This window comes from Natrix helvetica (assembly GCF_964273705.1).
Source record: "Natrix helvetica genome assembly, chromosome: 2".
Classification (NCBI taxonomy): domain Eukaryota; kingdom Metazoa; phylum Chordata; class Lepidosauria; order Squamata; family Natricidae; genus Natrix; species Natrix helvetica.
In genome coordinates this window covers 286,969,064-286,994,198 of record NC_138552.1, presented here as the reverse complement: position 1 = coordinate 286,994,198, position 25,135 = coordinate 286,969,064, and the positions used below count along the sequence as shown (strand labels likewise).

The following is a 25,135-nucleotide window of genomic DNA, read 5'->3' as shown; positions in this document are numbered from 1 at the left end:
AGAATGAGGGAAGTTGCCTTTTAAAATGGAGCTCTTTCACAAGAAACTGCTGTATGCTTCATTTTCATCACCAAACAGCTAAAGCTAAATTTGCTTGCTGCAATTTTCCCGACGGCTGGGTGTACATATTTGGAGTACTTTTTGACAGCCATAAATCTTAACGGAACAGAGGACATACTGAAATTTTTTCCAGATCTCCAAGGGTTTCATATTTAGCTAATGCCAAGAAAAGGGTGGGGTTAAGCTCCATCTTGGCATAATGAAAAAGTTATTTCAGGGCATTTGAGGCACATCCCCAACCTTGGGCTTCTACTGTTAGGATCAAAACATCAGAATCATAGAATAATAGGGCTAGAAGGGACTTTGGAGGTCTTCATTAAATGCAGAACAATAAATATGTGGGAGGAAACAGAGATAATTGTGTGCTGGTCAAAATGAAAGTCTAATCTCAGAACTGTTAGCACAGTGATATATTTGATCACAACCGACAGATTAAAAATATTAATATTCCCACTGCAAATTTTCTGGGTGATCTTGGGCCAGCCTTTCCCTCTCTCAGCCCAACCAACCTCACAGGGTTGTTGTTGTTGGGATAAAATGAAGGAAGGGAAGGTATGCAATGTGTGAATCTAAAGCATTTTTCACTTCTTGGATATGAAAATTACAGTACATCTCTCTACAAAATCCCATGTAAATTGTCTTGCATTCTTAGAGAAAAGGAAGATGCAAATAAATTAGTGGTTATTTCTTTATTGATTAAATGTTATCCACCTTTCATACTTTTCAAGGTAGCATACAACATTCTTTTCTCTCCCCCCCCCAACTATCTTAAGTTATTTGACTACTACAGCTTTAATTTAATAAGTCATATCCCAATAGAAGTATGTTGGTTGGAATTTTAAGATGGATAGACTTCAACATTGGTGGGTGGGCTGGCTGGGGTATTGTGGGAGATGAAGTCCACACATCTTTAAAAAGGTGAAGTTTATGAAACATTGTGTTAAACCCTAGAGTAAGTAAACACAAGAAGCCATAAGCCAGCCTAACTGAGATTGAAACTGATCAGTCTCAAAATGTAGCCAACACATCTTTCATGGGTTGTGCAAACCAATCTGTGATGTGCTAGCAACACTGGCCATTGATTGAAGGATTTGGGGAGAAATTAAGTCCACTATGAGAACCAGTTTGGTGCAGTGGTTAAGGCTCAGGGCTCAAAACCAAAAGACCATGAATTCTAATCCTGCATTGGTCACAAAGCCAGCTTCGGTCAAGTCATTCTCTCTCAGCTCTAGGAAGAAGGCAAGGACAAACCACTTCCAAAAATGTTATCAAAAGGATGAAAGGACTAGTCCAGGCAGTCATGAGGAGCCAACACTGACTTATAGGCATACAAGTATATACACAATATTAAACTGGTGGTCCCTCGATTGGATCTGTATATATAAAAGGCAAGTACCACTTACTCATCACGAAATTTCCAGAACCATAAAGCCTACAAACCTGAAATTTGGCACGTATGCTCCTCTTGACTTCTAGGTGCTCACTAAAGGATTTTTTGAAATGACCATCAGATCATTAGTATTTCTTATACAGTAATTAACACGCTCTGATGCTAAGGAGCTCTACTCCCCCTCCCCACCTGAAAATAACTCTGTTCCAACTGCCAGTTGCCTCACATTCCCTTACCTCAGCTCAAACTGGGAGACATTCCACTCCTTCACTCAGGAATGGTCCAGGGTTCCTTACAGTAAGTCGGTACCTCACCAAAATGTCTACACCTTCCATCTATGGAATTGCTTCTGGACTCAAGGCGGCGGGAATATTCCCTTATGCGTTTCACCCTCCAACCACCACAGAGCCAACAGATTGTGATCCTAATTTCTCTTCGTCACATAGCATGGGTATCCAGCTACTAGTATAGTTTATAATTAAGTCATCTTTCCCCAACCAAGTACCCATCCAGCTCTGCATGGGTACAAATTTCAAGCTTGAGAGACTTTATTGCCTAGAGAGGAAATTAATGCCCCAATGCGTGAAAAGGCTGGTTAGCCCTAGTAATAGCCTCTATTCCTCCTTTTCTTCACATAATGGATTCTTCCAAGGGAGAATCTTCCCTGGTGGGCCTATCGTATTCTAACTTCAAAAAGGGGGGAGCCTGAAAGAAACAAGGGCTTTTCACCCCGTTAAGGGGCCGAAAGGAAGACCGAACAAGCATCTTCCCCCCTTCACACTTCACGCCCTTCACGCAAGGGGCGCGGCTTTGTGGATCCCCGCCAAGCCACGCCCCCTCTTTATAAGGCTTCCCGCGCCGGCCATTTTGTCTGTCTTTCTTTGGCTGCGAGTGGGAGAGGCTGACAGATCTGTCTTTTTTCCTCCCCAACCGTTTGTTTTATTTCATTTTAGTTCAGAGCCGGAGTGAAGGGCCGCTCCGTAGATGGCCAGCTTTCCTCCGAGTGTTAACGAGAAGCTCATTGGTAAGAAAGAGCCCGTTCACGGTTTTTTTTTTTAAGAAAATGTTTTCGTTGCTAGGGTTATGGTTAATAAACGGCGGAACGGTTGGGAAGAACTCCTTTGGGTGTGTATAGATCGACCGACCTGTTTGCGGGGGGCTGGGGGGGGGCTGGGAGAAGCTTCATGTTATGCATGCTTGCTTAACGAAATCTCATTAATTTTATTGGAGACGGTCTTACTCCAAGGTAAGTAACCTCAATTTCCTCCGTCTGGCATTTCCCCGATTATTTGAGTTGCAGTTGATGTTTGGTCTCAGTCACGTTTTGCCTCTTGGGAGACAAATAATGAGGCTCTTATTAAGTCTCGTGGGCGCCAGGTTGGGGAAGGGCAGTCTGTCTTGGCTAGCCCTTAACGCCACTTTTTTTTTAAAAAGGGAAAAAATTTAAATGCCCGAGTATGCTGCCATATGAACAAAAGCTTCGTTTTCCTGGAAAGAATAATGGTGCGCAATAGGAATTGTTGGGGCATGTGCATTTGTATACTATAAAGACAGATGTCAGCACTTCCATCTGTCTTAGATACAGGTAGTCCTCGACTTAGAACAACAGCTCAGTGACCGTTTGACGTACGCTGCCATTGAAAAAAAGTGACAGGGCCGTTTTTCATACTTACGACCATTGAGGTATCCCCATGGTCATGGGATTTCCATTTGAATGCCTGACGACTGAGTCACATTTATGACGGTTGCAGTGTCCCAGGAGTCAATGGGGAAAGTAAGATTCACTTTAACAACCAGTTTACCAATTTTACAACTCCGGTGCTTCACAAACCTGGCCAAAAAAAAAAAAAATAGTCGTAAAATGGGGGCAAAACTGACAACATGTTTCTCACTTAGCAGAAATTTTGGCCACAATTGTAGTCGTAAGTTTGAGGACTGTCTGTAATCGGGTACAGGGAAAGCAAAGCGAAGCTGTTTGCAGGCAAAAGAAGAGGAACTTGAGGTGGGCTTACAAGGTGGGGTGTCAGTCTCCTTCTGCATTAATAGGAATGATCCAGCCCATTTCTGAGGAATTGCATCTGGGTGGATATTGGAAGCAGCCCTACATTTATTTATAGGGAGAAAGGTTGTGGTGACCCCAATAGCTCCACTGTAAGAGAATCTTTGGCTTTGCCCACTGCAGCCCTGCCATTCTAAAAATAGTGGCTAAGGAGACTCCTCCTGACCCCTCAGTTATTTGAAGGATGTGGGTGGGTGGAATGATTGAAGGGGAGGTGGGGCATGTTGACAGTAGAGCCTTGTGGTCAGAGTGGAGGGCTTGTAATGTCTGCAGATATAGAAAGGTAGTTCACACCATTCCCCCTTTGCACGCTAAAAAGTAGATGACGTGGACTGTAGCACGTCTGGAGAAGGGCATGCTGGCTGTTGAGCAGATGTAATTGTCTTGAATGGAGTTTTTCAGCTGGCAGGAGGCATTTGGAGAATGAGTTGATGGTGGCCCTATTTTTGAATTGGAAGAGGGGATTGGTGGTTTAGACCAGGGGTTACCACCTTTTAGACCTCAGGGACCACTAAATTCATAATTTTAAATCCTGCGAATCACTAATGCAATTAAAAAAAAAACATAAATAGTATTTAGTGCAATATAAAAAGTGCAAATAATTTTACCACCACTTGGTAACCACTGGTTTAGACCATCTGGAGAAACCAAGGCTGAAGAAAACGAAATTAGCTGTGGTTTATACTTGGGTTCCAAATTGAAGTGGAGGCGGGTGGGAGTGGACTTAGAGCCCAATCACAAGACAAGAAACATGGGAGTGGAGGTAAGGGAGTGGAAGAGGCTGGCATCAGGGATTTGATCAAATGGGAATAAGTATGAGACAGCAGTTTTTATCTTTGTCTGTACTTGCATCTATAGATAATGGCAAGGCATAAAATGCTGCCTTCAGCCTGCATAATAGCCAGTAATACTTTGTGTTGCTTGCTGTACCATGTTCCAGAGGTAGCTTTCAAAAGGCAACTGGACTTTGTTTTTTCTTTGAAAACATTTTGCTTCTCATCCAAGAACCTCCTTCAGTTCTGAAGAAGGGAACTGAATAAGCTTCTTGGGTGAAATGGGGAAACCTCTCCAAGAAAATAACAAGGAAATCCAGTTGCCTGTTGGAAGGCACCTTTGGGCACCTGGATGGCTAGGAATCTCGATAGACCTTTGATATATCATGGATGTTCTTCCTTTCACGAGTATGATTTCAATTTTCCTTTTCTAACAATTTATTTGTTCTCCATAATATTCTTTTGGCCCTTCCCAGGAAATTATAGCATACAGTACACATAAAAACAGTGGGTGCAGTTAAAAATAACAGATGTGAGAATTCAACTCAAACACAAATTGTGACATATTAAAGGTGAATAAATTGATTGTACCTTAGCTTTTTGATAATTTTATTTTTAAGATACACAAGGAGACAATGGGTCTGCTATAGCAGACAAATCATAATTTCAGGGAGTATGGATGAATTATCTCAGTATAGAAACAATTACTAAAACTTCAATCCAATTTCACAAGTCCATGGAAAGAACAAAATTGCTTGAAAACCTCAGGCACACACAGGATACAAATTGTTTGCTTTTGTAAAATGGTCTGCAAAGTGATGACTTTTCATTGATACTAAAGATGTTTAGATTGTGGTTATTTGAATAAATAGTGCAATAAATTACTTCCCAGTTCTTATCTAGTTTGGTCCAATGATTAAGTTGCTTATTCTAGGTAGGAGCAGGAAAACCTGGGTTCAGATCCTGCCTTAGGCGTGAAACCACCTGGCTGCATGACTGGCTCACTCTGTCTTTAGATTATGACAAGGGCAAACCGCTTCCAAAAATGCAACCCAACACCTTCATGGATTTGTCTATGTAGTCATCTGACTCAAAGCAGCAATAACAATTTAAAAAACCCATACATAGTTTCTGATCCTCAATTGTGGTATCTAACTTGTGCTGTATGTGCTAGCAGGGGGAATTGCAACTTCTTGTCCCTTGTAATTTTTGAAATGGCAAGTGATTTTCTTTTTGATATGCTTAGATTCTATTCAGATTTATGTTGGTTATCATGTTTCTGACTTTGAAATTGTGTGCTTATATTTTTTTTTATATACTGTTATGAGGAATTAAAAGCGGAATCAGATTGCACATGCACAATTATTCAAAAAATGTAACTTCTGGTATGGAGTTATACCTATTGAATGTCTGACAAATGATGAACTTTTATTTTTTTAGGAAGGTCACGGACAGTAGGAGAACTCTTAGCTCCAGCTTCTCCTTTCGATAAGAAGTGTGGCCGTGAAAACTGGACAGTTGCTTTTGCTCCAGATGGCTCCTACTTCGCTTGGTCACAAGGCCATCGCATAGTAAAACTTGTCCCCTGGTCTCAGTGCCTTAAGAACTTGTGAGTATGACTGGCTTAGAAAAATCTGTTTGTTTGTTTATTTGTCTGCCTACAGTCTTCCTATTATGGATTTTTTAAAAATTTAAATTAAATACAATATCAGGGAAATATAGCAGATTGAACTCAATCATATTTTGCCTGAATATACATTGTGTTAGATATTGCTTTGTTTAAACATAGCATATGTCATGGCACATTAACAGTAACTTAAAACCACAGTATCTAAGTCTGCATAACACACTACTATACTTACCAAGCAGCTGTGTGATGTCTTACCACAGTAGAGTAGTTAAAATATGATTTCAGTTTGTTGTGTCTTTTCTCGTTGGCTTCATGAGGATTACCCATTCTAACTTTCTCCACCTTTTGGTCTCCTAAATAATATTGGGTAAATTCTCCAAATCCCTCATGTTAGGAAAGGCTGCTCTGTTCTCAACAGAAGAGAGCATCTAATCCAAGGGTGTCAAACTCGCATCATCACATGACATATTGCTACTTTTCCCCCTTCGCTAAAACCGGGGTGGGCGTGGCCAGCCCATAGTGCAGCCAGCCCATGAGTTTGTCACCCCTGATCTAATCCAATAAATCTTAGAGAGAGATTCCCCAAAGGATTATGGGAACTAAAGAAAAGGATGTGGTTCTTTGGCTTAATCATAACTTCCTCATGAAGCAAGCTAGTTGTAGCTCAGTGGTGGACATTTGGATTTTAATCTAGAAGACATGGATTAATTCTACCTTGGCCTTGATATGCCCTCTGCTTTGTTTCTGTCCAAAGCAGTGGCCTGTTTCTTAAGGATAGAAAGAAAATGCTTTTTTCTAGCTAAAATTCATCATCTTTCTTCATGCATTAAATGCTGGATTGCAATATTATGGGGTGATTGATGTTAGTGTTGTCTGTTGACCACCTCCATAAAGAAATGTTTTTGTATGAGTTTACTAGAAAACCACAGTCCCTTTCTTGGTGTTCATGGGACTTTAAAGTCCAAAGGACTGGGATGTTATAATGGTTTATAACAGGATATTTATATAAAGTGGCATGCCTTTAGGACCTTGCTCTTGCAAAATATTTACCCTTAATTTTGTCACCCACAGCTCATTGCACAGTGTAAAGAATTTTGCCAACTTAAATCATTCCAAACTCTCAAGGCAGAACAGTGATGGCGACCAGAAAAACAAGCCCTGTGAGCAAGTCATAGATTGTGGCGACATAGTCTGGAGTCTTGCATTTGGATCATCAGTACCTGAGAAACAGAGTCGTTGTGTGAATATAGAATGGCACCGATTCAGATTTGGTCAAGACCAGCTTCTATTAGCAACAGGCTTAGCCAATGGACGCATCAAAATATGGGATGCCTATACAGGTAAGGAAGGACATTTTGACAAAGCTCAGGTGTCTGGCTTTCCTTTTAAAATAACAATAAGGTTAGCCCCCTTCAGATGTTGCCATAGTACATCTTCCACCAGCCTTACACCTACATGACTTGGGTCCAGGTTATTTGAAGGGCTACCTCTCCTCTATTACTTCTATTCAGCCCACCAGAACAGGAAGACAGGACATGTTATAGGTCCCTCTGATTGGAGATTATCATCTGGTGGGACTATGATAAAGGGCCTTCTTGGTGGTGGCCCGTTCTTTATGGAACATTGTCCCTGAGATACATTTGTGCCCGCCCCACTCTGCTGCTTGTCTGAAAGGCCCTAACATAGATTTGTCAGCAGGCCTGGGCATCATGAATGGTGATGGAGCTAATCAAATGGCAAATTTGATTGTGTTGTTGCTGCCATTGGGATGGGTGGGGGGTGTTGCAATGGATTTTATTATATAATGGATTTTTTCAATTTTGTAGGGTGCCAGTAGTCACCTATGTGTGAGTGGGTGGCTATATACATTTGTTTAATAAATAATAAAATACTTGTCTTGTTGGTTGGAATTGAGAGGAATCTAGTGATATCTGGAGAAACATTTCTGTTTTTTATTTAGAAGAGAGGGAAGAATGGCATACAATAATTGTAAAGACTCTTGTTCCTTGTGAGCCCCTGTTGTATGTGTTCCTTTAGTATAAATTATTTCACTTCCTGAAAAGTGGCTTTGTAAGTGTAATTTTCGCCCAGTTTAACTTTTATTTAATCTGAATACAAATTGATGCCAATTCTTCAAAATTGAAACACAAACAGCATTGTGCTGCATAAACCTTAAAAGTTGAACCAGTGGCTCTTGTATTAAAATCTTGAAACTACTTGGGAGATAAGTTATCCTGGCACTTTTTTATAAAGTTTATCCAGTAGATAGCTCAAGTATATTGACTTAAAGGAGGCCTATTTGGGATCAAAGTTTGTTTTTAAAAACCCCAAAATAAACATAGCTTATGTGTAATAACTCATTAGTTAAATATAGGACCTAGAGATCAAAAGGGATATTGAAAGGACTGGATTTGACTGGATAGCATCAGAAACCAGGGGTGGCACAATAACTGCTTCAAATATTTGAAGGACTGCCATGAAGGTCAGGGACAGGCAATACAGAGAAAGCGTGCAAAATAATGTGTGCACAAACTGTTCCGTACAAGCACAGCTGGTTTTGGGTGGTTCATGTAAAAGTTGTAATATGCATGTTTGGTCTGGATCAGAGAGAAAGGGGGTTGGGGATTGTTCTCGATACAGATTGAACTGGAATTTTCCAGGTGGGAGTGTTTGTAGGGGAAGGTAGAAAGGAAGGTAACCCCAAAGTTGTGTGAGGTTGAGAAATGGTGGGGGAAAGAAATTATGATAGGAAAATTAGAGATGGGAATAAGCCAGTGAGACATATGGGTGCACCAGTCTTCTACTTTGGAAAATAATTCTGGGATCCCTGTGAGTATTTTCCCAGTCCAAATCTTGGAACCACAGTAACATTTTTTTATGCTGAACGATAGCCAACCTTGACTGGTTCGGCAGGACTTCCTAAAATGATTTGTTCCATTTTATGCACATCTTGGGATATTAAATTCTCTGATGTTTGTCTTTTCTACCCATCAATCTCTCTGCGCCCCCTGATTATTTAAATAGGAAACTGCTTCAAATAGGGGAAGCCTCCTATTTATGGGTGGGGTGGGGTGTTGGGCCCACAAATATCTCATTATAGCAATAGAGAATATCTTGGCCCTCTAGTTCACCCTCTGATAAATGGCTGTTTTGTAAAAAGTGGCTATGGTTAACCTGTCAGCCATTTTATGAATCAGCAAGTTTTCTCAGGCAGCCATTTTGTGAAAATGCCCACCTCATGGTAACAGAACTCAAAGTGCAGGTAGAATGGCTACCCATCCCTGCACACTTCTCTTGTGTGGCGAACACGGATGGACAATCTTTTGGGGGGTGAAATCTGTATTTTAACTATAAAAATCTGGGAATTTTCCAAAGGTTCCAGGCCTAATTTGTGAAGTGAGAATTCTGGAGGCTGAGGGTAAAATAGGTACACTTTGTTTCTCAAAGGCTCAATACCATAATTTATTCCTTATTTTGGCTAAAGAATGTGGAAAGTTATACCATCTAAAATCTTTTTTTTTGTCACAGAGGATTTACAGGGTGTTTGAGCTATTCTGTAGAAGTTGTAGGTAGTGTTGCATATGCTTTAGATTTAAAACTTCCTATATTAATATTATAAAACATAAAATAGCACTCAATTGCTTGCAAGCAGAGACAACAATATAAAAAATCGGGTTTCGTGGCATTGGATACTACAATTACTTTTCAAGATTTATAAATGTGTATGAATTATAGGTTCAAAGTAATCATAGAGAAAGGAAAGCTATTAACAGCTTCTCAATTTAATCTCAATTGCTGCAATAATATGTGCTTTTTAATGTTGTACGCAGCCCTAAGTCGTTTAGGAGAAGGGCGGCATATAAATCCAATAAAACAAACAAACAAATTATTTCATAGGGTGATCTTTGTCTTCTGCCTCAACTATGGAATATCAAGCAGGTAGATTTAAGTGCAATTTGAAGACTAAAATGCATTTTTCCAACAGGGAAGCTCCTCCTTAACTTAATGGACCATACTGAAGTTGTCAGACATTTGACTTTTGCCCCTGATGGCAGCCTGATACTAGTATCGGCCTCAAGAGACAAAACATTACGAGTGTGGGATCTAAAGGATGATGGTATGTTTTCGGGAAAGAGACAACTGTGTTATAGAGCCTACAGTCACCAAAATCTTGGGTGCTCTAATTCTCCTAGAATCGCCACTGTTGTAATATAATAAATACACCACAAATTGCTATACTACCTTAAAATTAAGGCATATAAAAAACGTACCCCTTTTTTGGTTTGTACCTTGTGGCACACTTCTTAAAGATTACATGTGGTCCCTGGCAGGAAATGCATTACAGATCCTTTTACTACAAGGGATGATAAAAGACCAGGGAGCCACTTATTCAGCAACAGCAGCATGTTCTAAATAAATTGAATGGAGTTTTGAAATGATGCTCCGTACCTGTGAAACCTACCCTGGGTTCAACCTCAGATATATCGAAATTTGATTCCATACTTGTAGGGAAATTGCTACAATTCACTTTTAAAAGTTATTGCTGCTTATTAAATGGTGCCACCTTCTTGGTGAGAAGTTGGAAAGCTGGGGTTTTTTTCCTATTCACTTTAAAAAAGGACCAGGAACATGATAAGAACTGGGCTAGTATATTCCCCAATAATATAACACTTTTTTTTTGTATTTTTCTACTGTGGTGTTAAAATCTTTTTAAGTGTGCAACTAGTTTAACTTCAGGCAGGGAAAGAACAGTGGGAAATACGTAGGCAAAGCTCCAAACCACTAATTCAGAGAGTAATTGAGACCAATCCATTTTCTTCTCTTAATTTTCCAGGAAATATGATGAAAGTATTAAGAGGACACCCAAACTGGGTGTATAGCTGTGCTTTTTCTCCTGATTCTTCCATCCTCTGCTCTGTGGGAACCAATAAAACAGTAGGTATCAAAGTTTCATGATCTTCAGTTTGTATTTCAGTTGTGAGCAAAGAATAATTTGGAATCTTAAAATAAAATATGTTTGTGCTTGGTGCCATGCTGCTTTGATGATGATGTGAGGATTTGCATGACCAAAATATTTACAGTAATTAGCATAAGGTTGCTCAGTTAGGTGTTACTGAGCTGACACTGCATTGCTTTTAGATTCAGAGAAAATGAGTCTTTGCATGTCTCCATCTGTTCCATAATTCTTTACAAATAAAATACAAATTCCAGTTTAAGAAGAAATGGTTTAATATTAATAGAAATATATGTTTTGTTCTTGGTGCTTCTTATATTTTCCTCCTAAAGCCTGGGCTGCTCTCCTATAACAATACAGTAGCATTCCTGGTTGGTATTTAACTACAAGCAACCCTTGTGCCTTGTAAAGAGCTACTATGATATATTAGTTTTAAATAAAATTGCAATGCCCTGCTGCAAAGTTCAGAATTAAGTTAGCTTTCAACATAAAGGGCCTTCTCCAACCTGATTCTCTCCAGATGTTCTTTAATATGGGACAGTCCAGTCACGAGGGCAAATGGTCAGTTGATGCTATTGGAAAAACATCTTGAGAGACTCTGGTTGTGAAGACTGGAAGTTGTAGAAGTAGCTTGGGATGGAAGCCATTAGTTTTAATCAGTGGAACTTAAGTTTTGAGAAGCATATGTGAGACTGAGTTTCTTATATATGTATATACCATAATAAATTCCAGATTGAACTCTTATAAGGGTGGGCAACTTGTGTCTCCTGAGGCTTATTTATATGGTGTCGAGAGTTTTGTTGGGATCAGGAATTCTACATTTCCTGCAAAAAGTTAACATTTCTAAAATAAAAGGTTGGCTGTAAGCCTGGAAAAATAATGAGTAAAATCCAAGGCTTGCAATGAGCTGGGAGGATGGCCCAGATTCACTGTCGTACAGCTTTGGGGTTAAACATTTCTTTAAAAAAAAAAACAGGTCCTGTTTAAAACAAAAATAGAAAAAGAGTTTGGGGTGTGGTTTTGTATCCTCCTTCAGAGCCACCGCTTCAGAATTTGATTTTATGGCATTGCATAATTGCACAGCTCTTAAGTACAGACTTACCCCAGTCAAATTCTTGCAAAAAGAATGTTTTGGCTTTCGGAGGGTGCTGCGGCTATTAATCAATTTTTAAATTCTTCTGCAGTGGCCTTCAGCGTTGACCAAGTTGTCCATCCTCTGGGCTAGCAAGAATCCTGGCTTTGGCTTAGCAGCTTAGCCAGGTCAGCATGGTGGGGGGGTTGGGGGGAACATATTTTAAAATTATGAAGCAGCGGCATAGAGAGGGCGGACTAGTCAGTAAAGTCTTAAACAGAACAGATGTGGATGTATGCCTTGATCTTTTAGGCTGTGTGTTTTCCATAAGCTTCTTGCTTTCCCTGTCACAGGTGGTGGCAGCAATATTGGTGTGATTGAGGGTAAGCTGGCACCACTCAGACAAGCGCACAATGGTGTTAGCTGGGCAGAAAGATTGGCACCTCCGGCTACCAGGCTGGAGGCGAACTTTACCATAGGACGAAGTAACCTTGCATTCGGCTGCAGGGTGTACTGTACGTACGCAGGTGCTGGTTGATGTCCACCTTCTGCTTTTTCCCCCCCTTTCTTTTCTTTTTTATTTTCTCATTGGTGAGAGCCACTGACTCCTTTTTAATGTTTTAGTATTCCATTCCTACGGAATGTTGGGAGTCTAGTAACTTTGAGGCAATTGTCAGTTTACTGTAGCTGACTTAACAAAGTTTTGTTATAGTAACGTAACAGAGATTTTAAAAACTTACTTGCTCCACATATTATGCACAAATTCATGTTGTGCGATCATATGTTTTAAAAGCTCTGCCTAGGCTCAGAGTGATTTACAATATATATAATTTTTAAAAAAAATGTGTTATTAAAATAACAACCACAATCCCTCTTCTGTGCAGATTTGTTTTCGTTGCTAGACTGTTGATAATACACCGAAGTGTGTAATATAAATTTGATAGTTAGATTCTCCCAGACGTGCTTAAAATTGACCCCAATGTGACAAAAAAAAACATTTAAATGCACGTAAACTGTATTTGACCCATGCCTGCCAGTAGAAATGCTTTAATTTATTGAAACCTTACTTAAAGGAAAGAGCCTGGCAATAATGTTTGACTTTTATGCTTAAAAGTAAGCTTAAAATGTTCGTACTTTTAATAACTTGGATTGATTTTTATTTTTGCCAAGTCATGTCATTTGGCTGTGACAATACCTGTTTTTGCTTGCAGTATCTGTTTCTCTTCCTAGGCTGTCGTTGGCGATCCAATCCCCTTGTAAACAAGTGGTCTTAAACTCACAGGGAATTCCACGGGAGTAACAATATGTTAACCTTCCTTTTTTTTTTTCTGTCTGTATATTTCTTAAATTTGGGGTAGATAATTGAACAGAATAGGGATGTTAGTACTTTAACCCTATTACATTTTAAAAGTAGATAAATGTTACATGCCATTCAGTTAAGTACCCTACACCATTAAATTTCCACTTGACACTTATCTTTATATATTATTGGCTTACATTACGAATAACACTTAACATTGTTAGCATTGCATGTGTACTTTTAATTTCTGTAATTCCGAGTACGACATTGAGCGTATTCTTTAATTGTAGTAGTTGGCCATCGTGCTTGGCCTTTAATTTTAATTCCAAGTACTAGTACAAAGATCTGGGGTGGGGGAGGGGTGTGTGTGTGAAAATGCTTCCCCTGGAATTGAGCAGAACTATAACAGGGCCTTGTTTTGATTGCAGGTATTGCTTTGGAATATGGATAAATACACCCTCATCCGAAAACTGGAGGGGCATCACCACGATGTTGTAGCCTGTGAGTTTTCCCCTGATGGAGCCTTGCTGGCTACTGCATCTTACGACACCCGTGTCTACATCTGGGACCCCCATATTGGAGCAATATTAATGGAGTTTGGGTAAGCCTGTGCCTTGGTCTGGTCCACTCTTTCTTAACTTTGCCAACTTCAAGATGTATGAAGGTCAACTCCCAGAATTCCCCAGTCAGCATGGGTTAGGCGCAGAGCAATGACAATATAGGGGAACAATGGGGTGTGTTCAATTTTGTTCTGCATGAATGGATCTTCCCCTTCTTTTTCCATCTTGAGATTTTCTGTACCCCAGACACCTCACCCCCACCCAAAAAAAACCCCCTCTCCCTGGGCAATTTGGAAACACCCATAAGCACTGACTGCTGCTTCTTATGGGGCAGCAGTGGGAAGCATTTTTGAAATTAAAAGAATATAGGAAAGCTCTGGCCCATTTTGGAGACTTAGGATTCTGTGACCAGTTAAAGCTGGTGGCAATTTATTGACTTCTCCATATCAGTATAGGTGGTGCTCAACTTACAACAGTTCATTTAGTGACTGTTACAATGGCAGTGGAAAAACTGACTTATGAACCTTTTCCACATTTACGAACATTGTAGCATCGCTGCATGTCGTTCGGTGCATTGCTTTAAACTAGTCTACACCTTGTAGGTTAAGTAGTCCTAAGATGCTTTTGACAAAGTCTCTTCCTCTTTGAACGTAAACAGAAAGAATCCTAATTAAAATGTTGGCTTCCGTCCAAGCAAATTGAAAAGGAGAGATTTTGGAAGAGTCTTCTGCAGTTGAAGCTGGGAGAGCTGCATAGATCTTCCTTCATTCTCCAGCACTTGGTCACAGATCCCAGGAACCTCTGTTGTAGATCTTAATGATCAAATAAAATGCAGCTGCTTCCAAAGCTTTGATATAGTTTCATTTTTTTGTCCACAGGCATCTGTTTCCCCCTCCAACTCCAATATTTGCTGGAGGAGCAAATGACCGCTGGGTCAGATCTGTATCTTTCAGTCATGACGGACTGCATATTGCAACACTCGCTGATGATAAGTACGTATAGCGAAGGGCACTGGATTTTGCTAGTTCTTGCTGGTCGAGAAAATAATCTTGTTCGTTAAACCCTGTCACTGGTTCATTTAAGTGGATGAGAAAAATACGGCCCTAACTGCCATTAAAGATGATCCATGATAATCAGATTAAAATATAATCATTTATTTATAATTTCATTTTCTATAGTGGCGGCATGAGCAGTAATTGAGCCAGAGGCAAGATAATGTCAAGTATAATCAGCAAGAAAGGCAAATATCTCAAATGATTTTTTTTAAAGCCAAAGTTGGGTTTTAAAAATGCTTTGAAAGCTCCCTTAAAAATCAAGAAAGGGTGTCAGCTGTTATGTTCAAGGATACGATTTAACAAATGTTGCTACTTGCTGTCATAGAATGGATTAGCCTTATATCCTAATCAGCCAGGCCTGGGAAAGTTGTGGGATAATCTAGATCCCTGATGGCGAACCTATGGCACGTGTGCCACAGGCGGCACGCGGAGCCATTTCTGAGGGCACGCGAGGCATTGCCCTGTCAGCTCCAGTGCACATGCACCCGCTGTCCAGCTGATTTTCAATAGTTTTTTTTAATCTCTGGAGGATTCCCTGAAGCCTCCAAAGGGCGAAAAACAGCCCAATGCAAAGAGAGCTGCCGGAACGGGGAAAGACAAGCGGCAAGGAAAGAGGCTTCTTTCCCCCGTGCTGGCTGCTCTGTTCCCCCCTCCCCCTGCTACTAAAAAGGATCCTGCCCGATCGCTTGAATCCACAGGGAAATGAGAGAGCTGCCAGCATGAGTGAAAGAAGCCTCTTTTCTTGCCGCTTGTCTTTCCCCCGTGCTGGCTGCTCTGTTCCCCCCTCCCCCCTGCTACTAAAAAGGATACTGCCCGATCGCTTGAATCCACAGGGAAATGAGGAGAGCTGCCAGCAGGGGGAAAGACAAGCAGTAAGGAAAGAAGAAAAGAGGCTTCTTTCACTCAACGTGGCTGCTGTTGCCCTTTTCTCGATTTCAGTGCTAGGGCATCGAGGTTGCCCCACCCACCATCGCCCAGGTCCTCGCTTCTCCCACACATTTCTTTGCCTACCTGATTTCCAGCTCCATCACGTTTCTTGCCATCGTGTGCAGAGAAACAAGTTTGTGGGACTAAAAAAAAACTTCAATTAATTACAACTTGGGGAGGGGGAAGAGATCTCGCAAACTTGGAATTGATTGATTGAAAGGAGTTTTTTTTAGTTCCACAAACTTTGTTTTCCTGTCCAAAACAGCAAGAAACACGATGGAAAAATGCTACGGAGGTGAAATTAAATAGGCAAAGAAATGCTTGGGAGAAGCGAGGACCTGGGTGATGGGGGGTGGGGCAGGCTCCATGGAGTGGTGCTGAAATGGAGAAAAGGGCAACAGAGCAGCCACCTTGAGGGGGAAAAAGCTGCTTTTCCTTATTTCCTTGCTGCTTGTCTTTCCCTCATGCAGATTGGTCTCTTCCTCATTTCCCTTTGGACTGCAGTGACCAGGCATGATCCTCTGTGCTAGCACGGGGGAGGAGGGAAAACAGAGCAGCCACCTTGAGGAAAAAAAGCTGCTTTTCCTTATTTCCTTGCTACTTGTCTTTCGCTCATGCAGATAGCTCTCTTTCTCATTTCTCTTTGGATTGCAGCAACCAGGCAGGATCCTCTATGCTAGCACAGGGGAGGGGGGGGGGAAACAGAGCAGCCACCTTGAGGGGAAAAAGCTGCTTTTTCTTCTTTTCTTGCCGCTTTTCTTTCCCCTGTGCCAGCAGCTCTCTTCATCATTTGTCTATTGACTGTAGTGCCCAGGATCCTCTTTAATAGAAGGGGAGAATTTAGCAACTGGACTCACACCTGCCATAGTAAAAAGGGTCCAATCTTTACACAGGAGAATGATAAGGGAAGGTTTTTTGACACAGGAGCACACTTGAGCATCCCCCCACCCCCACCCCAATCTCTGCCCCTTAGTGGCAGAGCAACTTCTCCCCTCACTGGGTGTTATCCAAGGGGAAGCAGCCAGAGCAGGGAGTGGCGAGGAAGCCTTGTGCAAAAATGCACGGTCCACACAGGTGAGCGGGGACATTACGTTATGTGGGTCGGCACTCGAGTTCGTGTGATAGTGCGCATGTATGTGCTTTTGGCACCCGAGGCGAAAAAGGTTCGCCATCACTGATCTAGATCAAGGGTGGGGAACCATGACCCCTTTATGACCTGTGGACCTCAACTCCCAGAATTCCTCAGCATGCTTTCTATCAGAAAGTGTGCCCATTCAGGAAGTGAAATACAACTGTGATGACTCAGTGACTATGGTCAGCCCTGAGTAATCATTAAGCATCAAAGGTTAATTCATATTAGAAAGAAATAGGGGGAAAAAACTGTCAAAAGTTTAATGAAGTACAACGCATTATATATGTGTCGGACATTTCTGTCTGCTAACAGATGCTTGAAAATAGTCAGTGCTCTCTGGAGTTCAGCTTGTAAGGAAACCATAAAATCACCTGCCATTGTAATAAGAGCAGATGAGGTAGATGGGCCTGAAAGATCTGGTTCATCACACCTCAAAGTACAATTACTGGGTACAAAGTCTTTCCCTGGGATTTGTGCTGGTTGGCAACATATTAGATTAGAGCATGCCGGGGAGAATGCTCCCAGTTTCATGGTCTCCAGGGAAAGAATGATAAGTCAGAGCCCATTGTCATCCTGTTAAGGCTTTCCAGAGATACAGCTGAATACAAATCCCAACTGTGCTTTTTCTAAAAGGCAACAGGACTCTCTTAAGTTTTTTTCCTTCCTTGAATTTTTTTTGCGTCTCATCCAAGCTTCTTCAGTTCTAACTGATTGGTCATTTAGAATTGAAGAAGCTTCTTGGATGAGGAGCAAAAAGTTTCCAGGGAAGAAAAAAAAACCCAAGAAAATCCAGTTGCCTTTTGAAAGAAGCACCTTCGGGACAATCATAACCTAAATGATTGAGAATCTCCTTAGAGTCTAGACCAGGGGTGTTAAACTCCATTTCATTGAGGGCCGCATCGGCTGTGGTTGACTTGGGGGGGGGGGGACTAGGTGGGCGTGGCCAGCTTGACACCACTTCCCAAACTGCTGGCATGTTTCCTCTTCGCTCTGGGTAGACTGGGCCCATTTTCCAGGACGACCCCATAGGCCGAATCTAACCAGATTGTGGGCTGAATCTGGCCCGCGGGCCTTGTGTTTGATACCCCTAGTCTAGGCAGTTGAGTAAAAGATGCATAAATTGGATAAGGCAAGATTTGGGTATGAACATACTGAAGTCCAGAATGCTATTCTTAAATAACACAATTGTGTACCTCATAATTTGGCAGTGGCCACGTGTGCAATTGTAGTTGCATACTTCACAAAATGACCCTTAAATTGGTTTGAGGTACCAGGGGACAGTCCCCTGCTCACCTCTATAACTCTACGGAAGCATGAGACTTCAAGCACAGGAAGAAAAACAAGCCTCAATGTTCTGTTTCAGCAAGAAATATAATTTCCCCTTTGCTCCTATAAAGGGTGTACATTACTTTGGATTGCTGCTGAGTTTGCCTTTGTCTGCATATTTTGCATAAACCAGTTACTGTGGTTTAGACATCATGGCTTGTTACTTAGCAGATGTCAGCTCTCCCAAGTAGACCAGACCAGGAAAACAAAGTATACAAGCTAATATCACTTTTATTATAAGGTTTTAATGAACAAAATCTTGCAAGTCTGAATGTGTTTCCTCCCTTTCCTCTCTTTATCTTTATTAGAACGAGGAAGGGACTTGTCTGAAGTGCTTACTTGGGTTACAGTTCTGGCCTGGACTCAAAACTATTTTTACAGTTTGCATCCAGTTGGCTGATCCAAAGCCACACCCAGACAGTGTATTTATGTTCTTTCATGCTCCTCCGTTCCTTCGAGAATCCTCTGGAAGCCATCCAAGAGACATGCCAATCAGGCCTCTAATTCGTCTGCTGCTGTTTCTTTCAGGCTGGTTCGGTTCTGGAGAATTGATGAGGATTACCCTGTGCAAGTTGCACCTTTAAAGAATGGACTTTGCTGTGCCTTTTCTACTGATGGCAGTGTTTTAGCTGCTGGGTAAGGAGACTTTGCAAGAGAAAATACTATACATTTACAATTGCTTACTTTTACTCTGTTTGTTTGTCTGTCTGTCTGCTCATTTGACTTTCATCCAGCTTTTATTTACAAGTAATTCAAGGTGACAAACATACATGATATTCCTTCCTCTTCCTGCTTTCCCCACAACAACAACTCCGTGGGTTGAGAGTGAGTGACTGGACCAATGGGCTTTCATCCTAAAACTCACTGTATCCTGGTTTCTAAGCTGGCACCTTCACCACTATACCAAACTACCTCCATGTGAATAGCCTTCCTTTTTGCAGTGATATGGCTCTGCCCTTCACATCCCAAGCAGTGTGTGTGTCTCAAAAGAAGAGCTACCATTTTAACTTATTTGTTAGTTTTAGATCCCACCTTTATACCCTCCAGGAACCCAGCGCAGAATACAAAGCGTGCCCAACTGCCAGGTCCTTTTCTAACCCCATAAGATCAAACAGGCTCTGTTGTGCCCTTGCAAGCTTCAAGGGCATCCTACAGTCAGCCAAGGTGGGCAAGATTTGGCTATTTTTAAAAAACTATTTTGGTATCACGGAAATTGCATAATCGTTTGTTGACTGTGGAAGAGATGCACATAAGCCTTTTTGTAACCAACTGATACACACTCTACAGTGTGTAAAGAAGGATGTGTTGTGGTTGTTTTGAAAATTAAAAAACAATTTTAAAAATTGCATAATCGTTAGCTGGGGGGGTGTTAGTGATCTTGGCAGCAGATGAGTTAGATGGGTTTTTCTGGATCCAAATCATTGTCCTCTAGCAAGAGTTAAGAAATCATGTATGTATGTAACATGTATGTAATATTTTGTGTTTGTGTTTCGAGATCGTCCTTCTCCCTCAAAGAGGAGCCCTGGGTGGTGTGTATAATACCAAATAGCATGTAAAATTTGAATTAAATTAATTTAGGATTTAAAAACTTAAAATTATAAGATTATAAAACTACAGCAATTTCAAAGGGTCACAAAATTCCAAGAAGGCAATTTAACTGTTAAAGTTGATCAATAAAGGCAGAGGGAGGGTTTTCATGGCACTAATGGTGGGTTGCAGGCGGTATGCCCTGGTACGGGCGTACCAGAGCCTGCCTGGAGCACCGGGTACCGTTCTGGTGCTCCGGAGGGCCCACCCTCCCAGCTGAGCTCCTTACCGTGTTTTAAAGCTTTCAGTGCTTACGCTCATGGCGCATACAGCACCTCTGCGACGCTCCGCTGAGCAGCTGGAGAGTCGTGGAGGCTTGCGGAAGCGTCGTTTGCAGCTACAATGCGTGTGCGCGCGCCGCATGCATCCATGTGGGTGACGCCGGGCCTGTTCCAACCGTACAGTTGGAACAGGATCCGGAACCTACCACTGCATGGCACCCAGCAGCCCCATGATTGGATGATCTTTTGTGCCTCCCACGAAAGTCCGCAGAGCCAAATTTTGACTCCTTAATGGAAAGCCAGGGGCCGCTAACTTCTGGGGGAAGGATATTCCATAGCGTAGGTGAAGTCTCTCTTCCTAAACCACACCAGTTGGATTTTTTGGATTGGTCTGCAACATACCTTCCCTGCCTGATTAAGTAAGTGGGACAGTCTGATACAATGGGGCAAAGGTAGTTTTATAAGTAGTCTAGCCCTATGCCATGCAGGGCTTCATGGGTGATGTCCCAAAATCTTGAATTAGACCTGGAAGCAAACCAGCACCCAATGCAGTTCACAGATCAAGGGTGTTATTGTGCCCTTCTTTGGGGCACCCAATATAGCTCACACAGCCACACTTTGCGCTGGTACTGGCTGGTGAATTATGGGAGATGAAGTCCAACAGCTGAGGATGAGGATTGCAGTCTCTACAACTAGTGTTCCTTGGAGAAAAAGCAAATGCATGGCACTTAATTTATTTCTGTATGGGTTTTTTTCCTCCCCACAGAACACAGGACGGAAGTGTGTATTTCTGGACCTCTCCCAAACACATTCCCAGCCTCCAGCATTTGTGTCGGATGGCTGTCAGACGGGTGATGCCTACAAGAAAAGTGGAGACCTTGCCTGTTCCTTCTGCCATCATCTCTTTCCTTTCGTACCGGAGTTAGAAAACCATCGGAAATGAATAAAAGAGGATCAGGCTTTTTAAAGTCTTTGAGCTTCAGTGGTCCACAGGTTTTTAACATGGCTTTATTCCCTGAGACTAGATCATCAAGTTCTCAAATATGGACCACTTTCAATTTGTAAAGGTATTATTTATAGAAAAACATCAGAGTAGGTAATGTGCCCCGAAGTTGTGGAATAGCTTTTTCAAAAGAAAGCTCTTAACTGTGAAACCTTGTACATAATTGGATGTAAGCTGCTATGTGCTATCCATGTATATCTTTTGAGGTTGCTTTTTTTTTAACTAGTGTGTAGCTTGCATGCACAGACAGGAGTCCATGTGTATATAAGTGTGTGCATGAGGGTATATTCACAGTATAAAAGCCACCAGTGTTTGCCTCTTTCCCCCCAGATGTAAGAACCATTATAGCAACTTGCACAATACATCCAGCCCATACATTCACGTGTCTGTTGTCTCCGGAGCCACCAGCAAAACCGGTGCTGTGTAAAATAAGACAGTAATTCTCATGTTAGATAAATGCTGGCAAAATCTTGAGCAGCTTTTGTCGTGTACATTAAGTGAGCTATACAAAGCCGACCCTGTGGTGGTCATCTTACAACAGGGATGGGCAACTATGGGCCTTCTATGACCTGTGGACTTCAACTCCCAGCATTCCTGAGCCGGCATAGCTCAGGAACATCATAGCTGGCTCAGGGATGCTGGGAGTTGAAGTCCACAGGCCATAAAGGGGCCATGGTTGCCCATCCCTGATCTTACAAAGGTAGAAGCAGGGAATTTTCTTGAAGCCCCCCAAACACAGGATAGACAATTCATTTAGCAGGGATATCTCCTTTCCCAAGGAGGCCTTAATTTTGCAGCAAAAGTTTGTTTGGGAGCATGTGAGGTCATTAAACTTTTGAATTCCTGCCTAAAAACTTCCAGTAAATGAGCTTTCTACAAGCTTTTCTTTTTCATTATCCTGTGAGGCTTTGTCATATCAAGGCAAAATGCTAGGTGAACTACCAAAGACAGACAACTTAGTTCTTCCTAGCTTTTGCCTTCCAGTTTATCTGGACATGCAGATACAAAGAATGTATGCATTGCTTAAAATGCCTGACTATATTTTGTTTGAATTTTTTTTTATATGTATATTAAATCATTGTACCAAAAAACAAAACCAGAATTCAAAGGCTGATTATTTACATGTGGAGAGAACAAGGAAAGATGTAAAGATATGTGCAATTTATGTTACAACCCAAACATAATTATTTTGAAGGTACTAACCACCGTTGTATCTTTCTAAAGGACAAATGTGTTTTAGACTGGATAAGCGGAAATGTAATTTCCAAATCCCATGGACTGATTCTTCCACTTCTTTCTGTGGTATATATGGTACCAGTTCTGGGCATCACTTTCCATTCTCCAGATTTGGAGAAGGCAGTGAGAATGATCAGAAGATTAGTTCTTATACACTGAATACAGCCATTTTTGGCCTCCCAAAACCCCACCCCGCGTGTCCCGTTTTTGCCAAAAAATGGGCCCGTTTTTCACAAAAACAGGGTGCACAGAGGGTTTGGGAGGCTTGCAGAGTGCACCTGGGGGCCAGGGAGGCATAAATGATTTTTTTTTTCTTGTTTTCCTCTTCAAAATCTTGGTGCATCCTATACTCCGCTGCGTCTTATACTCCGAAAAATACGGTAAATAAACAAGAAAGGAATTGGGGAGGAGAGTTGTGCCTTGTGCCCTTCTGTTAAGTTAATGTCATCTTAAATCCAGCCTGTCTCATTTTTAATCCTGAAATGAATTCATTTTGAAAAAAAGTTCAGCCCCAAATTCCATTCAATTATTATTTCTAACTCGACTTGTTTTTAATCATTTCTTGGCTGCCCCAGGATATCTCTGGTGAGCAGGGAGCTATTTATAAATCATCAATTCATAACATCCCCCAAAAGTTGTCATTCAAAAAGAATCCACCTCTTGATCTCCAGAAAGTAGGCCACAGAAAAACAGGCTTAAATTGCAAAAGACAAGTTTTCATTTGATCAGTAGGTAATGCACAATATTTCAATAACAATGAATGACCCCCTCTGTCTTCATCTGAGAACCGCAGACTCTTGAGCTTGGCAAGTCCTGTGAGATTTTGATATTCATCTTCCATGAATTCGCATGAGAGGTAGAGATGGACAAAGCAACCAGAAATTCTCATTGAAGAGTTTCAACAGTTGGTTGGTAGCTATGTTCACAAGGATCTCGCCAGACTGCCTGCATTCCCTTGGGAATGACGAGATATGGCTTCAGGGATTCCGGGGGAGCAGAGATGGTGTTTGGACCGGTTCACCCTAACCGGTAGCGGCAACCTGTGGCTGGTCCCGCCCAGCTCCAAAACGTCCTGTGTAGTCTCATTTTTGACACTCTGCACATGCGTGCATGCCATGTGCGCAAGCCAAACACATTAACGGAAGATGCATGACATGAACATGCACATGCTGTCGGGGTTCCAAATAACATCCAAAATTAAATCAGAGTCCGAGGCAAAGTATTGCTCAAAAGTTCCAATTTATTAAGAGAGCCATGTTGGCAGATCTGGGAAAAGCTGAATCTGAAAGCTTCCCGGTGTTCTCCACTTATTAGAAAGTTCAAAATCTTGCCCCACACCCACAAGTCCATCACATGGTCCAATCTTCCACTGCCATGCTGGCAGTTCCACCCATCCAGTTCCGGTCAGGTGCAGAGACAAAGGATGACCTTGGCTTTCTAGAAAGAATTTTGTTATGGCTACATAGCATCTAACTCTGTACAATCCCCCCCCCCCCCATTTTCCCACTAATGAAACAACATAGTAGAATAGAATAGTAGTGTGGCAGGCCAAAGATCCTAAAAGGAACTGGCTGCAGGCCTGACACACACACACATTTGCGAACAGGTGGTAAATATATGAATCCCACTGCTGCAGGAAAGGTCCAGCTGGTGCCACTTACTGCACTGCAATGACTAAACGTGATCCCTTTTTGACCCCTCCCTCTAATCTAGCTGGAGATTCCACCACATGGACAACCTGATGGCATTCAAGAGCTAGAAAATTGGTACCAATCTTTATATAGCCTCCTAACTTGGAGAAGAATGGCATATGTAGCATGGAAGAAATAGAAACCACAATTTTGCGTAGGCTGGTGGGCCTGCTAAAAAAATTGGACAGGAGAACGAAAACAATGGAAATCTTCCAAGGCTGGAAGGATGATTCAAGAAGCATTTCCTGAAGATTGAACAGAAAAAGAAAAAGAAAACAGATGGAAGGCAGGAAGTGGCCGCTTTGTGATCAGCGACTTGGTTCTTCCTGCCCCCAGTAACAGGATGCTCGCCTCCCATAATAACAGATGGAAATCACAAATCCCCAGAAGTGTATGTACACAAGCTGGGCCCATAAATTAGCTGAATTGCATATTTGTGAATTATGGTGGTTCTGCTTTCTTTGCAAGAAAAATGCTTTGTCACATTTCAGACAAATGGCTATCCAACATCTTCTTAAAGACTTCCAGTGTTGGGGCATTCACAACTTCTGGAGGCAAGCTGTTCCCTGATTAATTGTTCTCACTGTCAGGAAGTTTCTCCTCAGTTCTAAGTTGCTTCTCTCCTTGATTAGTTTCCACCCATTGCTTCTTGTTTTGCCCTCAGGTGCTTTGAAGAATAGTTTGACTCCCTCTTCTTTGTGGCAACCCCTGAAATATTGGAAGACTGCTATCATGTCTCCCCTAGTCCTTCTTTTCATTCAACTAGACCTACCCAGTTCCTGCAACCGTTCTTCATATGTTTTAGCCTCCAGTCCCCTAATCATCTTTGTTGCTCTTCTCTGCACTCTTTCTAGAGTCTCCACATCTTTTCTACATCGTGGCGACCAAAACTGAATGCAGTATTCCAAGTGTGGCCTTACCAAGGCCTTATAAAGTGGTATTAACACTTACAATACAATACAATAGTAGAGTTGGAAGGGATCTTGGAGGTCTTCTAGTCCAACCCCCTGCCTAGGCAGGAAACCCTATACCATTTCAGACAAATAGCTGTCCAACATCTTCTTAAAGACTTCACGTGAACTTGATTCTATCCCTCTGTTTATGCAGCCTAGAACTGTGTTGGCTTTTTTGGCAGCTGCTGCACACTGCTGGCTCATAT

General features: G+C 41.7%; 1 protein-coding gene across 1 annotated transcript; it reads left to right on the top strand.

The window, feature by feature from the left end:
* Positions 1-2,319: 2,319 nt before the first annotated feature.
* Positions 2,320-22,145, top strand: WSB1 (WD repeat and SOCS box containing 1). Its single transcript, XM_081945933.1, has 9 exons — positions 2,320-2,474; positions 5,723-5,891; positions 6,984-7,252; positions 9,898-10,029; positions 10,747-10,847; positions 13,667-13,839; positions 14,677-14,790; positions 18,767-18,874; positions 20,813-22,145. The coding sequence occupies exons 1-9, from the start codon at positions 2,435-2,437 to the stop codon at positions 20,970-20,972; spliced, it is 1,266 nt and encodes a 421-aa protein (XP_081802059.1). The 5' UTR covers positions 2,320-2,434; the 3' UTR covers positions 20,973-22,145.
* Positions 22,146-25,135: the final 2,990 nt, after the last annotated feature.

Excerpts from the sequence above, each read along its gene's own strand:
- WSB1 (XM_081945933.1), top strand. The coding sequence starts at position 2,435 with ATGGCCAGCTTTCCTCCGAGTGTTAACGAGAAGCTCATTG. Across the intron at positions 5,892-6,983 it reads TCTCAGTGCCTTAAGAACTT|CTCATTGCACAGTGTAAAGA; the intron begins GTGAGTATGACT and ends TGTCACCCACAG. Across the intron at positions 10,848-13,666 it reads CTGTGGGAACCAATAAAACA|GTATTGCTTTGGAATATGGA; the intron begins GTAGGTATCAAA and ends TTTTGATTGCAG.